Source organism: Protomyctophum bolini (genome assembly GCF_963924005.1).
Source record: "Protomyctophum bolini genome assembly, chromosome: 7".
In the NCBI taxonomy this organism is placed as follows: Eukaryota; Metazoa; Chordata; class Actinopteri; order Myctophiformes; family Myctophidae; genus Protomyctophum; species Protomyctophum bolini.
In genome coordinates, this window is record NC_137868.1 from 17,101,762 (window position 1) to 17,120,579 (window position 18,818).

At 43.5% G+C, this 18,818-nt stretch overlaps 1 protein-coding gene across 3 annotated transcripts in view; it reads right to left on the reverse strand.

The window, feature by feature from the left end:
• Positions 1-4,137: 4,137 nt before the first annotated feature.
• Positions 4,138-18,818, reverse strand: part of lipeb (lipase, hormone-sensitive b) — a 42,833-nt gene continuing 28,152 nt past the window's right edge. For all 3 annotated transcript variants that reach the window (XM_080768146.1, XM_080768147.1, XM_080768148.1), the window contains 6 exons: positions 16,015-16,159; positions 14,638-14,865; positions 13,900-14,106; positions 12,129-12,349; positions 9,371-9,631; positions 4,138-5,700 (listed from right to left, as the gene is read on the reverse strand). In XM_080768146.1, coding sequence (XP_080624272.1) covers positions 5,305-5,700; positions 9,371-9,631; positions 12,129-12,349; positions 13,900-14,106; positions 14,638-14,865; positions 16,015-16,159 — 1,458 coding nt within the window. In that variant the 3' untranslated portion in view covers positions 4,138-5,304. The remainder of the gene's footprint in view (positions 5,701-9,370; positions 9,632-12,128; positions 12,350-13,899; positions 14,107-14,637; positions 14,866-16,014; positions 16,160-18,818) is intronic.

Consider the following 18,818-nt stretch of genomic DNA (forward strand, 5'->3'; position numbering starts at 1 on the left):
AACCCTGAGAAAACTCATTAGTGTAATAAAGCATCATGACCACGAATGCAAGTCTAATCTTGGCATAATTCAAACCGATTAAACAACTCTTATTACAATTGAATCTGAGAAAGCAATGTCATCATAAAGATTCTGATATGAAAACCAAAACGGAACAAAAACTAAGATCACTGCATCTGCATACCTGTGTATCTTGACATAATCCATTGAAGCAAGTAGCTGATATGTTTTCATATTGCACTTCTTTGAGATCAGCTTGCGGCAGGACGTACTCACTAATGTCAAAAACGTATCCAAGAGGAAAAAACAAAGGTAATGCTGCACAACCTAATTGAACAAGAGAGGGGAAAAAAACTGAATTACACTTAAATCCCCCTACACCTCGTTTGTACTCCCAAGGACGATTTGTGAAAAACTATTATAAAATTGGTCTGCGGATCATCGGCGCATACATATTCCATTAACAGGTGCTGATTAAAACGATGAATTAACATTACGGGTGATGCGGTGGAACAGTGCACAAGTAGGGTGGGGGAAGGGGCTACGACTCGATGCAACATTTACACACATTCTTTACAGATTAATGACAAAAGATGCAGAGCACATGGTCGGTCTAAATCACCAGATGGGCTCTCTGGACCGTCACCTACACGTACCTTAACCTCTCGCACCAAAGCACACGGAGGACATGGGGAAGAGGACATGGGGATTATGGGGTTGGTTACACTGGAAGCGTACGCATCTGACACAATTAAACCTTTCCTGCAGTTAACCTGAGAGCTTTATTACTGTCACAACACAACTGCTTTTGTTCTAAAGTTGTTATGGCCAAAGGGAGATGCTGGCCAAACACTAGAGGCTATGAGGGGGCTGAGGTGGAAGTAGCAGGGGTGTCCTGTGCAGTATGGATATAGGACCCAATGTATCCTAATGAGGTCGCAGGGGACTCAACTGTATTAACAAACAATAGGTGGCTGCATCAATGACATGATTACATCAATAGGTGGCTGACGAGATTGAATAGCCTACGGTGTGAAAAGCGTAAAGCCCTCTCTTTATCTGAACACACGCCACACACACGGGTGAGATCATGTTTCTTACCTCTATCTAGGTGGGTAGTGCCACATTTCAGGGTCATCGCGGACACAGTGAAATCCCAAATCCCAGTGTTACTTTTAACTCTAAAGAGTGTACAAATAGAAACTACTGTCAATTTGCTTCCATGTGTACTCTCCTAACACTAACAGTACGTTTTAACAGCAGGCGACAGCCAGACGAATTTTCCGAAAGTGCATTATTTGTCAATCGGACCCGGTGTCGTAGAAATTTAGATGTAAACATTTAATAATAACCCTTTATAAAAGAGTATCTCCTCTAAATTACAGTAAAGCCATTTCCTCTGAGATTACCTCTTCTGTCACACCCCTGTGGTGCTGTTTTGTCGCACAATGTTACTGTCCCATTTGTTGAACTGACTGGCTCAAGTCTTGAGGCTATGTTGGGGGCTGGCTTGTGGGAGTGAAAGCTATAAAGGCTGTGATCCTATGTTACTCTGAGAGTCAGACTGGGGTTTCCATGCATGAACAGGTCATGTAAGTCTTGGCTCCTCACACGAGTAAAATCCTCATACTTCCAAACTCTGAATTCTTGTGTTGCCTCATTATTGTATTGTCTTTCTGAGCATGTGTCCTACAGACTGCCTTAACACCGGCAACTACTGCCGATAGAGGCGATAGCAGGCAAACAGGCAATGGTCGAAAAGTGGGCGGAGGAACGTCCGCCGAAAAGATAAAAATAATTCATCTTTTGGGCGACGTCGACCGGCGATAGTGGGCATTGGGCGATAGCCAATGAAATTAAAGCGATGCTCGCCATTGGTCTCTAAGGTCTCCCGCTGCTAAAACGTACTGTAAGGATTTTGATGTGACCTACCCTCATGCAGATTCCACTTCAACAATACATACACTGTACATGCACCAAATGAGCAACGATTACACTCTTCGCAAGCGCAAACACGAGTCTAACGACATTTGGACTACAGAAAATAGTGAGCATGAGCAGCAAACATGTACCGCCAAAGTACAAGTTTCAACACATCTCTTTGGGGTGACCATAGCTATAGGAGTAGAAAGACCATCTTGGAATGTGTAGGTCGCTGGTTCGTCCCTCGGTTGGCCCACCCTACGTGTCGAGGTGTCCCTGAGCAGGACAGGACACAAAACCCCTAACAGGCCACCTGAGCAGCCTTCTGCTGGGTGAAACAGTCAAGCAACATTACCCTTTCATTTCCCTGTTTCTCACACTATCAGTCAAACTAAAAATAGTGCGATTAAGCACTCCCAAGTTGACATAAACAGAGCAGGGTATAATCCCGTAGCCTGACTTTTCTGCATGAAAATCCCACTCTTGTGGAGGACTCAAGAGCTTCAGTTAAACCCCATTCATCACACAGCATTCCTCTCTACAGACCTGGCAACGCAGGCTCTGTCACTAGACAAGGGCACGACAGAGACAGAAACAGTTGGCATCTATATTTAGTCTGGACTTTGATAAAAGGACTAACCATCCAAAAAGGACACTACATTTCAGAGTGGTCCAATAACGACAAGCCTTAGTGGAAAAGTCAACTATATTGTTGGATGGCATCGGGGGTCGAAGAGCGCTTAATTTTATTTAACAGTTAGCCGCCGTGGAATGTAATCACTCTCCACAAACGTAGTCTTCAATTTAAAGGGCATAATATTTGGACAAAAATGAGCTGTCCATTGCACCATCAACAAGAACTAGTTACGGTGACACTAACACTACTGCATCTTTAAATGAATGACTTGGTAACCATTAGCTAACAGCAACATATCTTTGCGAAATCCCTGTGGACACAAACACCCTGACCTGAGTGAGTTCTCCAGTAGAATACATAGTCTTATGTAAAAAGATGATTAGAGACACCTGAATACAGCAACATTGAAATTCAGTTTAGACTTGAGGCTATACAACTGAGTGGAAACGATTCTGGAATTGAAAAAAATAACCATCAAAGAAGCAATGCGAAGACTCTAGGGTGGTCCTTCATATTGTGATGGTTAGTTAGCAGGTCACAGGCAGGGTTAGGCCCAAACCGCACCAATGCAACTACTTAAAACAAAACTGTTTTAACCCCCTTATGCCCTTGACGTTATTGACGTAGTGAATTAATTAATCCCCCACTACCGTTGACGGACGTAATTGTTTTATTCCCTATAATCGGGGGGTTTGTTTTAAATAATGTAGCAACTTTTAGCATTTTTAGCTAACGGCCGATGTCCTTCACCTAAAACCAGCCGAAATCCTCGCGCGCACGGTCACGCATGCAGTCTTTATGTGCATAGCTGCTCAAAATGCGATATTTGGTGCTTGATTAGAGCTTAATTTGACTTAGATATGAAAATAAACGATGATCGCATAGCATCGAGAACAGATCACTGTGTAACACAGTGCAGAAAGATAGCGGATGTTGATACCCGTTTAACCGGAAACGACATCAGATTCGGTCAAAATCGGCATAAAGGTGAAGTTACCGCCACCATCATGATTGCCCCGTTAAAATGAGATAGTGTGTATATCACAGATTTTTCTATTAGCATTAAAATGATGAATTAAAAGTATGAATAGTGCAGGTAGAAGGCACAATCCACTGTTAATTAGGGTGGCCATAAGGGGGTTAAGGACATGTCACACCAATTCAACTCCTTGTAACTGCCATTGGGGATAATGGTTTCATGTAACTACATGCAACTACTCGCAACCTTTTGGTTCCAAGGAGTTGCATGGCGAATCATTGGTGCGGTGTGAGCCTTAGGGGCCTGCCAGAGAAGCACCAGTGCAGTGAAGTTAGAAACGTGTATTAATAGCCAATACCCCGCTCTCTTTGTGTCCTCTGCAGTATAACAAGTCATTTGTTTCCGGTCCTTAATAGAACACTTTTCCGCTTCCAACGGCAGTCTCAACAGCTGTTTTGTTTTTGTTTTGAAAACAAAAAGAATTCTCCCCCCCCCCCAAATACAAAGTTGTATTCATAAACAATGCATCACTGGCAAAGTCTATTTCGATTGTAGTGATTGATAAATTTAGTGATTGTACAAAAAGCATGAGGCAGCATCTGAACAGGGCACCGAGTCCCTGGGTATTATTCAAGGCTATCTACTATTATGCACAATGGAGAATAGCATAATGCTTCATTGAATAGACCAGCAATGTACTTCTACTTCTATAGTCACAGCAACTAGAGAAGCACTTAAACTAAGAACACATTCAGAAATGAGCAGCATAAAAATATACATAACAACATATTGCCACCATCTGTTTCAGCCTAAGAACAATTGCATAAAAACATGGAAGTAATGATTATGATAAAATACAGCATTAGAAAACAGCACTGTAAATAACAAAAGGAATACTATGGCATAAAATAATACGAGTGACATTTGCGACTGTGGAATCGTGAGGAATGCAGCAAATCCATTAATCCAGTATAAAGTCTTTGAGTCTGCTGTGTTTTAGCACTGTGTGATTCTATTTGGGATCGAGACAGAGTTGTTATTCACAAAGTGAGCTGTGTTGGCTGCCAAACAGACACAATGTGGAGTTATTAAACATGATTTAGAGTGGTTCCCTAAAGGACAAGTGGCTATTTAGATTGGGATAGCTCTGTAGAGAAGCATATAGTGTGTGTGTGTGTGTGTGTGTGTGTGTAACGCTATCTGATTAGGGACCCAAATGGCTGCTTTGGCTGAGATAAATCAAGCATTCAGGCCTCGTCTCAAGAGCTTTAGACACTGCTTTATGTCTGACTCTTGTCCTCAACGGCATGGCTGCCCAAAGGCAAAGCTGTTAAGTGTGCCTTCTCTCTGTGCATGTGTCTGTATGTATATTTGCATGTACGTACGTAATACGTATGGCTAAATTAGCATTCCGATTTGAAACATGACTGCATCTGGTGTGTGTGTGTGTTTTGACCGACAGCCTCTGGTTTTGTGACTGGTACATCGGGGGGGAGGAGGGTGAGATAATTCTTTAGCCGAGGAAAGAAGTTGTTTCAGTGCTCCTCCACTACTTTGTTCTGTCACTCAGAAATGGCCGGGCAATGTCCCAGCTCCCTCAGTGCTGTCTTTTATTTTCAAACTCTTCTTATGGTCACTCTTTTAGGCTTTTGTATTTATTTTTGCATCGTCTCAATCTGGCTGCCTGCCCTTCCTCTGTCTTTCCCTCTCTTCCCTCCTCAGACGAAGAAGTCATCTTTATCTAACACAACCCTCCGTGCCCAGTCTAAGCCCTGATAACACCGGCGTCAACGTTATTTTGGGCCACCACACTAACCGGTCCGTCCCCATCTGCGACAATGGCCCCTGTGGCCACGGGTGGCTCTTCCTCTGCGTCCATGGCGAAGGCGTCCTCAGTGGCGGCGGCTCTGCTGTCAGTGCGCTCCAGCTTGCGGTGCTTTCGTGGCTCCGAGGGCGGCGTGTCGTTCTTCTGGGTGAAGACGGCACGAATCCGCCCCACACAGACATCGGTCGCCTCCCGCGTCTCACGGGAGAGCTGTGACAGACTGAGGAAGCCGTGCGGAAGATCGTCCACCACGCACAGTGTGACGTACTGCCCGGCGCCCCGCAGGCGCTTGGCGAACATGATGGAGTCGTCCAGCATGGGGTCCAGTGCGCATGCCTGAGGAAGGTGGGGGTCGAACAAAGGAGGGATGAGCGAATTAGGGCTCCGCTATGTCTCACCAAGAATCTTAATTACTGGTCGAAGGCAAGGAACCCAAGCGTCTGCACTACAGCCCCACCCCCTCTCCATATATACTTTGTATTCTCGCTGAGTCATTCCAGCCTCTTTTAAACGTGCACTAGTTTGCTGAGTATTTTCACTTTATAGGATAAGCCGGACTCAGTTTCATTTCACTCAAACGTAATGTTCTGGATCCCCTGCATCTCTATAACTCTCACAACAGCGTTGTGAGACCCCAATGTTTCTCCTCTTCTTTAACTCCCATTTTTATTTCTTATTGAAAACGACTCATTTTATCTTGACACATATTTGCATGCATAATGTGGTTTAAGGACACCTGGTACTGTTACAAGATGGATGGAGATTTGTAGAACAAAGGCTGAGTATTGTAATAATCAAGCATATGTAGAGTATAAACAAACCCGTCTCCATTTAGCCATTCACACTCTGCCATATGGCATTTTGTTTTGATTGAGAAAAGAGCTTCTCACCAGAGCGTCTGCCGCCGGGAAGTCTCATTTTAACCAATTTTAGGCGGGAACTCATTTTGGTGTTAGCATTATGTTATGCTTTAGCTATTGAAAATTAGCAGACCTACAAGCTCATAGCGCTACGAGCTTGTAGGTCTGCTATTTTAGAAAAATCTAAGAACGACTGGCATAGAAACAGCTTTTTCAGAAAACTGTCTGGATGTAGAAGACATTTTTTTAAATCTGATCTCAGGTAAAAATGGGTTAAATCAAGTGCAAACTCCACCCAGCGCCCCAGCGGTATGAGACAATGCCCCCTCAGGATCCCTTAAACGAGTCCACCCATTAATGGTCAAGAGACGGTATAATGACATCACATCAAGCTGTTTTGCAACCCATAAAGAGAGAGCACTGTGATTTGCACTGGAAACAGTATAGTCTTTTCCAATGCACACTTGGGATTTGGAATAGAATCAATTGCTGGCATTATTAATGGCCCTATTTCTAAATGTCGGGAGACCTGGGTATTTACCAACAACACAAATAGTGTTACGTTGCCTTTATAGTGTTAAGGTGAGACACCCCAGGTGAAATCATGATTTTTCTTCTTTTTTTTTTTTTTTGCTATTTTGCTTCCTAAACATGTTTTCTTTTAAACTAAAGCAAAATACACATTAAAAATACAGATTTAGATGTTTAGTTGGATAGTTTATTTTAGCCAATGACAGCTCGTTTTTCGGGGTGAAAAGCCACCATCTCTATTTTCATGATTGGTTGTTGGTACAAAGGAAGTGACCATATTTGGATCAGACCACAGTCAGCTTGAGGTCCAGACCTTTCCAATGATATATGCCATTATATGTTTTTGCCAAGGTTTGGATGAGATATTTTGTCTCAAAATAGTGGCTTCAAATAAAACGTTTTGGAATTTTACAATTCAAATCTTTAAAGGCCGTTTTCTCAAAATGAGTTTTCCTCATACTTGGGACAAAGAATCTCCACTTCAGTTGAACTCACATACACCAAACTTTCCAGTCTTATTCATAACTATATTCCGCAGACATTTACACATGGATTTGTTGATATATCATTCACAGCCTGATTTACATCACATTTTATACCAAAAAAATGCCGAAAATTGGGTTTTTTATGCCTGTTGACACTATTTTCTGATTTGTGGAGTGATAATTAGAGATATCAAAAATCCCATGTGTAATTTTCTTTGTCTCTAATGTGTCAACAAAATGAAATGATAATTTTGAACCTGGCTTTATCCGATCTTCAGATTTATCGTCCCGAAATGTATGCAAATTAGCGCATATAATGCCTAATTTGCATATTTAAACATATAATTTCAGAAAACTTGTAATACAAAAAATCTTAGTTGTAATATAAGTAATCAACTGGAGAAGTTTCATTGTGATAGCTATTATTTAACTTTTTTTCCCTATTCACCTGGGGTGTCTCGCCTTAAGATGCCCGTTAGCAATTGGTAAGTGTGTTTCCAGCACACATTAAAGAAATCCTAGGTCATCTATAGTAACCTTCAGGAGTTACGTCCTACATACAGTAAAGCACCTTGGTGCACTCCCAGGTTCGGTGGAGTTTGTTCTCAATATACAGTAGAACAATCCTTCCCAGCAGCAGAGGCACTGAGGCAACTGCCTCTATCCCAAACTGGCATAACCAATCATAAACAGAGGTGAGCTGCTGACCCACACTAGCTTCTCTGCAAACTGGTTGGTCTGATAAACATGAAAAATCACCTGCTATGTCATTTCACCTGCCCATGATGAGCCTCACCGGGAGGACTTAGCGTATGGAGAGGACACACTATTCCTCCAAGTTCAGCAAGTACAGCAGGAGTCACTGGTGAAGCAACAAAGATAGCCCTCCTGCCCTAAAAGGCTCCCCCCCAAACCTGGCCAATGGTGCTTGTATGGATGCCCTGCAGGGTTACGTTGCCCTTTAAACGCATCCGTTCACTGTATCAGGTCTGGTTCAAAGACAAATCAATAACAATTCAAAGTGCTTGAATTTGCTTTGCCTAAAATATAAATAAATGTCCTAGTTATAAACATTATATAAACTATAAATTGGATGAATTCATATCTTTTCTCTGATTGAACACTTTACAGCCACCGTCTGGAGTGATTCAGTTTACTCCGCCTTTACTTTAAGTAGTATAATAAAAAGCTATTGCAATGCTGAATGATTAAGAAATGCTATTTGTCTGAAGTCTGGCCACGGGTGCGGCAGTGCACCACTCTCCTTCTCATATCCTTTCCCTCCTAATTTCATTAAACTACGTTCTATTAATGTACCCCATTCTCCTATTCTATCTTTTGTCTCCCTCCTTCTAAACATCCCTTATTGGGAAGTGTTTTCTAACCCAATATTTGTTCCTTGTCCGTCTTCCTAAATGTGAAAGATGTGTTTGTACTGTTCCCACATCCCATGACTCTTATTTGGAGACTGTGCATACACTTTTTCTAAAGCTGAACTTTTATTTATGCCCGTTTTACATATTTGGCTGTCTGCAGATCGCAAAAGGAAATAATGAATTAGCAATTAGCTGGCATAATAAGAAACCAGTAGCAAAGCCATTCATAAGTAAACTCATGGTCTATTTGTTATGTGTGCCACTGCCTACCGTTGACTTCACCTCTTTATATCGCCTCTCCTTCCATTCCTTTTACCAGTGGTGCCCAAACAGTGTGCAGAGCTGAGCCACACTGGTTTGCCCTGGGATTTTGTGATAACCACACATTATTAGACAAGGATCTATTGGCTTTGCAGGTTGCTGATCCGGTCTGAGTCTCAAGCAGATACAGAAAACAGGCTCTAGACCGGATTTGATTGTTTGTTGGCTGTCTGTCTGTCTGTCTGTCTGGAGCTAATCTCGCAAACTGCTGGACCTATCCATGCCAAATTTCCAGTAAAAGTTGCAAGTACGCCACATAAGGTCTCCACTTTTCAAATTTGTTTTATATAAATATTTTAAATATCTAACTTTAATTACATTTTTAATTTAAAACTACTAATGTCATAGATAAGAGGTTCTCAACCTTTTTAATCTGGCGGCCCCTGGAAATGCGCGACAACCCTTCTGCCTCCTTCCCTCCCCCCCTCCTTACCACTATGTGCACAGGTGGCAGGCCTTTGAGCATGCTATCAGGGGCCAGCAGTGGGGAGCAGTATGGGTCCAAGACCACTGGTGAGCTCTGCATCGTCATGTCAGCCAGCTGCTTGCTGCGCAGTGGCTCAAATCCCAGGGGAAACTCCCTGGGGTGCTCCTGCTCCTCATCGCCAGGCGGGGGCGGTATGGCCACTGAAGACATAGCACTGGACATAAAGGGGTCCTCTTCATTCGAGATGAAGAATTTCACTTGTTCTGGCTACGTAGAGGAAGACAGAAATTAAATGGCTTCACTACAAAATTGTATGAGCCTTCCAGAGTGATTCATGTGAGGATTTTGCCAGGGACAAAGAAAGAAAGTAAAGCAAAATGAGAGGTCCAGTAGTAAAATAAGCAGGGGGAATTCTCTGAATGTGTGTGTGTGTGTGTGTGTGTGTGTGTGTGTGTGTGTGTGTGTGTGTGTGTGTGTGTGTGTGTGTGTGTGTGTGTGTGTGTGAGTGAGTGAGTGAGTGTGTGAGAGAGAGAGAGAGACACAAAGAGAACATGAGAGCTTCACTAATCCAGTTGGGCCTGTGTGAAATCACACGGCAGGGATAATCTCTGACACCTTGCTGCTACCCACTGAAGCAGAAGGTTATGTATGCAGCCAGCATCCTTTAACCATAGGCTCTTTATGAAGCAAGGGTGTCATGAGCTCCATGGTGTGGTGAAACATTGTGCAAGTTGAAGATTTGACACATGTGCATACCAGAATTACAATGAGCGAAATAATTATATTGCAGAAAAGTTAATTTGACTTTTAATAAAGTAATATATACTCCAAAAGTGAAATGTTCATATATTAGGGGTGCACGATATTGATTTTTTGAAACCGATACCGATATCGAGAACTTCTTGCTTCTCAAGACCGATACCGATACGATAACCGATAATAAAAATATATAGACATGAATAAAAAATACATACTAGTGAGTAACGGTACATGTAACACAGCTTTGACCTAAGCAATTACAGTATAGTAGGCTATATCAGTGGTTCCCAAAGTGGGGTTCGGGGACCCCCAGGGGTACCTGAGGGAGTTCCAGGGGGTCCCCAGCTAAATTATATAGTTAGGAACCAAATGGACCCTTATGGGTCTGTAACTCTGAGAGTGTACAAATGGAACATTTCCAGTTGTACACTCTCAGAGTAAAAATAACATTGATTTTACAATATAAATTGGGAGTCCCAGAGCAAATTGTGATTGGCCAGATGACGTATGATGATAAGAGTGCCCCTCACTTCACACAGGTGTGAATTTTTTTTAATTAATAAAAACAACAATATAATGTCTGTGAATGTCTGTGTGTGTCCGGTCAGTTGGCCTCAAAACTTTTCCATGTCAAGGAGCAAGGACCCCAAATTGTTAGCCCACAGACCCCCATTTGAAAATATATGCCAGGGCTCTAGCAGTGATTCTGATTTTTATTTCAAGGACACCCAGTTTGACATGCATTAGGCTACTGACCCCCCATTTAATGCCATTTACACAAGGGACCTCAATTTATATTTTTTTATTTATATCGTAAAATCAATGTGAGACTCTGAGAGGGTACAAATGGAACCAAATGGACCTGTTAGGGTCCATTTCGTTCCATTTGTAAACTCTGACTCCCGGATCCCACTTTGAGAACCACTATTGTCTGTGTGTGTGTGCGTGTGTAAACACAAGTACAACACTATCCAAGTTCCAGTGATAGACGTTGTTGTTGTTAGCATATAAGTCATTAGCATGGTCTGTAGCATGGTCTGTAGCATCATGTATTATCGGCGCTATTATAATGTTATCGAATTTATCGGGATGACGTCATAATTGCTAATATCGGGTCGGAAATTATCGGGACGATAATTATCGTGCATCCCTATCATATATTATAGATTTATTGCTCAAAAAATAATAATAATCTTGATTACGGCATTAATGACCAGAACTCAGTCTGTACCTACTTATTGTCTTTCATTCCTTATGACAAGTGAATGTGATAATTGGAATCAAGATAACAGGTCATTGCAGCTGGAACTTGTGCTGCGATTCGATGGTGCCGTGTTCATCAAATTAAAATTCTACTGCTATGGTTACGCTACCCTCGCTTTGAAGTGGGAATTGTAGGTACATATGTTTGCTTAGATTAGGTTGTTTTTAATACTCATACTGAAAGGAAACACTGCCCCTTGCTGGACAGGGTAGTTCATAGTAACTGTGCTGCATATTAGTACACCGCTTCTGCCTTGGATACGATTAGCTTCTAAGTGTACATTTCTATTAAGTTTCATGTGGGGCCAAACTAGCCAATCAAGTACCAGAGGAAACTGCAACTGCTGTGCTGAGAACCCATATGGCTTCGCTAGACAGGCCATGGGATTATTCGAAGCTCAGTTTTCTAGTTACCAGGTCTAGCTTTGAAAAGGAATGCAAAATGTGTGGTGAATGGTAGCCATAAGATGGCCTTCTGTAAAAGGTCACAGGTTTGTCTCCCTGCGAAATTAAACAGTGTGTCCATCAATGTGTGTCAGTAGGGTTCCGTCAATTTGTGTTTTTGTGAGACACAACTTTTACCCCATCTGCTTGCTCATTTCTAAGTCAAGTGAAGTCGCCCCAGGAAATGACAAGCGTCAGCACAACAACGATTGAAAAAACATAAATTATACATGTGAAAATGTAAATGTGCAATCAATAAAAACATGTAAATTTGGAAAACACAAAGCGCAAACTCTACCTCTGTGTGACGTACAGTGGGTGGCGGATCGTTGGCGCAGGAGGACGTGGAGGTATGGCTGTGAGCTCCGGCCACCACGCTCAGGTCCTCGAAGGTGTGGCTCTTCAGGGACTCTCTCCTGGTGGAGTAGAGGCTGGGCTCCTGGCTGGGTTCCTTGGCCATCGGAGGGTCGGAGTGAGGAAAGGTGATGGATGCCTCTGAAACGCTCTTCCTGACCGTATCTGAGAGAAGAGGAGGCACAAGGAGGAGAGGTGAAGGAGGGGAGTGACCGGCAAACGGAGCCAAACGGAAATTACGTAAAATGAACAAATAAAGGGGACGAGAGGGCATGAGAGAGATGGTGCGAAGCGAACAAGAAAACTAAGAGTGATTGTTTTAGAGGTGACCGACGAGTGTGAGAGAGGTTCATTAACACAATCAGCCCCGAGATTCATTCAAAATAGGAGCTCTGGGGTGCTGGGAAGACACCGCTTTTACCCCCCCCCTTGCTTACCTTTCTCTTGTTTTAATATTATTGCTAAATAATCCATCGCGTTCTTATTTTGAACGAGAGGCAGTTGAGAAGTCAGAAATGAAGAGCTTAGTATATCCATCAGATCAAAACCACGGAGAGCGCTCTAGATTAGGAGAGACGAGGCATTCTTTCTGCCGCGGTACACTAGGAAGTAACCGGGACCACTGGTGAACGAAGAGCGAAGTGTCCGGTGGCCTTAGGGTCTAAAAATTCAGAATATTATTCTCTCGCCTGTTATCATTGAAGATGAGCTAGGACGTGTACACACGTCCTTTGAATCCGTTTGTTGGATTCCCTAAGACGTGTGGACATGTCGGATGGACGGAACCTGAAAAAACAACAAAAGCGACCTGAAGCACAGAATTGTTTAGGAATGATGAAGTGGCCACTCGTATTCACTTGAGCCTGACGAGAACTCAAGTATTCAGAAAAGAATAATGTTTATTGCTAGGCTACTAGCAGCGACAGAAATGGAACGGAAGAGAGCACACTCAATGTACTGTTTCCACTTGTTGTGTGCCATCAGCTCTTCGGGGTTGGTGGGTGGATTGGGTGGGGCGTGTAGAAAATGGAAAAACGGATGAAAAGGAGAGAGACGAGGGGGGGCATCTCTGATCAGCGCTGTCATGGCAATAACATTGGTCCCGCCCCCGGCTGTCAAAACACAGCGGTGACCAGTCTTCACGGCTGGTCTCCTCACAAAGAGTGTCTCTCATAATTATCTGTCTCTCGGAGGCCGTGATGAACCTTTTAGTAATGGACCCCCCCGCAACACTCTCTCCAATGACACACTCATTACTCCCTGGCTTGGGAGAGGGGAGGGGAAGGGGGGTTTACAATTAGCTGCCATGATTTACAGTGGCTGCAATTAACAATTACCGTCAATGTCCCATTCAGGCTGAGTCTGGGGGAAAGTGGATTGAAATAAATGAGGTAGGGGGCACACTACAGGGTGGGATGAAATAATTGGTTTGGTAAATGTTGAATAAAGGAGGGGGCGGGGGGTCTGTTTCAATTGTCTCTCCATATGGGGTGTAAATTAAGTTTTGGGTAATTACTGTGCGTGGATAATAAAAACATTGGATGAAAGTGGTAGCATAACGAAACAGCAGGCGAGCTACACTCTCATCTGCAAAACCCAACAAGGGCATCTATTGGCAGGTAACAAAGACACAAGGACAAAGAGCACATTGCTCACAGAGAAAATGTTGTCCGCCCCCACAAAACAAAACTTTTAGCACACACACACACACGTACCGGCAGCAGCTCCAGCCGGGAGGGGCTCTGCAGTGGCGGTGTCATTGTTGGAGGAGGAGGAGGCTGAAGCTCGTTTGGGGTCCAGCAGGGAATGGAACCAGTTGGAGGCTCCCTGTTTGAAGTCTCTCAGCATCAGGGCGGTGTCCCTCCTCACCAGGCTCAGCGTGCTCGATTTCTCCACCTGCTTCTCCACCTGAGGCCCGTTTCCTGAAGCAGGGAGGGTGGAGGGACGCAGATAGAAGACAGAAGTTTGAGGTAGAAGCCAGAGGAAAATACAAATACACAAAAATATAGGCTTCAACACTCATGTTACCCTCATAGCTAGAGAACCGCCTTCCCATGCAGTACATAAAATATAAAATCACTGTAAAGCAGTTAGCCCGCAATAGAAGGGACATTGTCACCCTTATAAAAGTAAACAAAAAACTCTTCAAAGACTGAGTTGGAACAAAGAACGACAGGGGGCAGACCAGGAGAAAAAACTACAAAAAGAGTGAGAGGGGGAAGGGGGGTCTGAAGGGAGAGGAGTGAAGGGCATAGGATTAAAATTGATTTCCTATGGGCCTATCAGTCTCTTTTGTTGGAGCAGAGAGAGAAGAGGGACAGAGGGATCTATATCCTTTCCAAACTTCTCCTGATAAGAAAAACCTCTTTGGCTCGATTTTTTAATTATGTCACGAACAAAGGGAAGGGACACAAGAACACATGCACACACAATCTTCAGACACGCGCACATACCTGCGTAGGCGCTGAGACACCTGGTCAGCACACTCAGGGGCAGCATCGGGTCAATGAGGGTCAACAGGCGGGAGGGCGAGGCGTAGGCGGTGAGCAGGGTCGCTGGGTAGGCCGCCACGATGCCATCTGGCTTGCGTATGCCGTGGGCCACTGCCCGCATTGAAGTGGTCAAAGACAGATTGCCCCCCGCGCTGTCACCGGCCAGACACACGTACTCCCCCGTCCAGCCTGGAGGTGGACAGTGGGAGGACGACCGAGTCACACGGGCGAGACGGAAAGGAGACGAGACGTGGGGAGAATGAAGAGAGAGCACAAGAGAGGTGACAAGAAAAATAAGAGAGATGAAGAGAATAAAGACTTGAAGGATTTTAGGAGAAACTGACAGGAGGGGAGAAGAGGAGAGAGGATGTATTTTGTTGCTTGCTATACAATAAAATTTGTGTTCATTTGAAAAGTGTAATAATCAAATATATATATATATTACCCTAATGATTTTTTCCAATAATTTGTACACTCTTGAATTGTTGAATCAATGCTATGGATTTTATTCACCAGGGGGCCAACACAGCAGTGGGTGACTCATCGACTCATTTTGCCACCAACAAACATACAGTACAGCTCACATGTGGGTACTGTGTGGGGGTGCTTATCCGTTCCGTGAGGCTTCTACCCACTCTGCCATCTTGTTCCATACCACCAGCACTAGAGATACTGCTCATCTGACACAGTGGGCTTCAGTGGAGAGACTTACACAAGACTAAGCAGCTGTCTTGTGTTTATCGCCAAAACATTGGATGAAATGACGCCAAAGGAGTCTGCATAATCTATGGCAATGTTGCAGAACAATGACCACACTGTGGGACAATGTGTTTCAGTCTATCAGGGAAGATTACTTTCAAAGTGATGAATGAATCCTCTCTAAGCGGACTAGTACCCAGAGTGGATTTGCAGAAATAGTCTACTACACAATTTCGTCCTGGAGGAAAAAAATGCATTTTTCCTACACTCTCGTGTCAGCTAATTTAGACTTTGTTGCACGACCGTGTTGTATGACAAGTATGCTGTTATTTTAAACAGAAAAGTGCATGCGTATAAAATACTATTTCTTAAACCACCAAACGCAAATGTCCCTTCAAATTAATGTACTTTTCCCATGATCTTAAGAAAACAGAAAGCACACAGTGCCAATGACAACGATAATGCAGTATGAATTCAAAATGCTATAGACCATACTCTGACTAACAGCTCACTGATGCTGTGCATTCTGTGCAATACAGTCAGCATTTGCCAGACTAATTGCCTCCCAAACCCTCCAAAACTAATTATTATAACAAATCATATTGACATACAACATCAATTGAAATCTAGTGTGTGTACCTAGTAAGCGATGGTTCTTGAGGGCCCAGCAGTAGGCATAGAAGCACTCCTCCAGGGCCCTGGGGAATGGGGCCTCAGGAGCCAGAGAGTAGTCCACCGACAGGATGGGGACCCCAAGATCTTGAGACCAACTCTTCAAGTAAGGCTGGACAGACAAAAATGGAGGACAGGGAGGACAAATTAATTATATGAGAAGATTGAAATTTAATTGTGTTCTTGCCACCAACTAAATACAGGTATACGAGTAGACTTCTAATATAGCTTCTATCTAAATACAAACATACCAAGCATCTGTGGAAATAAAAAAAAACAGAATGAATAGAGAGAACTGGTGAATGTAACCTTGTTCTGCTTTGACAATGCATGGAAACTGTGTGGAACGTAAACAACTAGAATCTCACACGCCTCCGGCGCGCTCGAGTCGAAAGCCATGTGGTCCGTGTTGTTATTTCTCCGTGCCACGTGTGTGTCGCAGTGCGATCCGGGTGTGTGTGTCTCTTTGGCCACTGACACCACGGAGCTGGGTTGAAAACGCAGGGGTAGTGTCGGTGACGTATCGCGGCCGCGGAGCACGGGCGTAGGTGGCACTTCCACATGGGTCATGGTCTATGACTTGCCGAACTAAACTGTGGCTGAAGAGTGCGCACACAACTTGTTACCGGCTCAAATGTATATATAGATGTATGGGAACTCTGTGTCATATAAAATATTGTTTACATGACCTTGAACTGAAAAGAGAACAGCGAAAGATAGAAAGAGAGACAGGGAGAAATGCTCAATTTCCAGTCCAAAAAACACTTTTGTTCTTCCAAAGTGAGCATTAATACATGGCATGCTGTGGTGTAAAGGAAGCAGGCAGATAGAGAAAACAGAGATGTGGAGTTAGTGAAGGGAGCAAGATGAGAAAGAACTAAGGGGGAATAAACCAGTATTAGTTATGAAAATGGTGCTCCTCTCTCTGCTGTCTGCGTTCTGTTTAGACAAAGCCAGATGGACTGCAAGCACAGTCACCTCATCTCAATTTCCACAGTACACACAGCAATCGTACTTAAGTGCATGCAAGGAACAGCCAAGCCCTGGGAAGTATTCAGAAAAGACACAGAAGACACAAATTAAGTTTTTGTTTGTTTGTTTGGTCAAAGTATGAAGAAGTGCTTGCTCAACCATTCGTACCGCCGCATTTATTCTCGTTACAATGCCCTCTAGCCAATACCTTTACTTATTCATTCCTAACTTCTTAACCTCAATCAGCCATTTTGACTCACAGCAACAGGGCTGACAGTAAAGGGTCTCCTTGCTTTACACCCTGTGTGTGTGTGTGTGTGTGTGTGTGTGTGTGTGTGTGTGTGTGTGTGTGTGTGTGTGTCTGAGAAATGGCAGACACACACACACACACACACACACACACACGTATTGGCTGTGATCCATAGTGTAAGAGTTTCTATGTGCCTGCATTTCATCCATATTTGTATGCATGTGTACAGTATACACACACACTAGGGGTGTCACGATATACTAATTCCACTTCCATGATACCCCCCGATTATCATCAAGATTGCCTGTCATCTTTATAAAGAACTTACAATAAAATTAAAGTATCAAGTGCTTTACACGCAAAAATGAGTACAATACTACAAGAATAGGAGCGCCCGCTGGCCAAGTGGTCCAGGTGCATGCCACATATAGGCTTTGGCCCGAGTCCCGTTCATGACGACCTTTGCTGCATGTCTCTCCCTCCCCCTTTCCTGTCCATCTTCACTGTAACTATCAATAAAGGCACAAAAGCCCAAAACAAATCTTTAAACAATAAAATAACACAAGCATAAGGGACATGTAAGCAGTTCTAATTATAAACTACCCCTCAGTATGGACTTCTGTAGTCCAAGTTCAACTACAAAAAAATAATAATCCTGAATTCGTGATAGTCTTTCATCAAATGTATGTATGAGTGAGAGTATGTGAAGCGCGCGTGTGTGTGTGTGTGTGTGTGTGTGTGTGTGTGTGTGTGTGTGTGTGTGTGTGTGTGTGTGTGTGTGTGTGCAAAACTGTGCACGCTACTCAAACCTCAGTCCATTCATTGTGTACTGTGGTTTCAGGATCAATGGAGCACTGAGGAGCGAGGAGTTCCACAGGGCTCTGGCCCTGGAAGCACAGCTATACATCACTCTCTCTCACTCTCACACAGCTATACATCACTCTCTCTCACTCACTCTCACACAGCTATACATCACTCTCTCCTCTCCTCAACTCTGCCGACACTGACTGGTCATTAGGAGGAGCACAGAGGAGATGAGAGCAGAGGATGGATGTACACTAGGGAGTGAAGGAGAGTAGACAGTTGAGGAGAACAGGGCAAACACTCCCTTGGTGTGACAGAGCGGCGATCATTTGGCTGACAAAATGGAATGATAAATGAATAAGACAAGGAGGACAGCATCAGGCAGGGGCGGACAAATTGGACACTTGTCAGTTGTCATTGCAGCCATCTCGACAGTTTGACAACGGCCCAATTTGTCCGACACCTTCGTGCCATGACATTATCGTCTTGGCTTTGATTTGTAGGTTTAAAGGATTTGATTTTCACAGAAAAACTCTATTTTTCTGTGCATGGGAAACTAAAGGACAGTGGGCCCATTTTTGCATTGTCAAAGTCAACAATACAGATTTAACCGTGTACAGAATATTTAGTCATCGTAATCATGACGTTTACTATGTGCCACATATACACGCTCCAACCTGCCTAGAATGTGGAGGTTTTATGGCAAAAATAATAATAAGTGTCAAGGTGGGTTACAAAAAAGGCA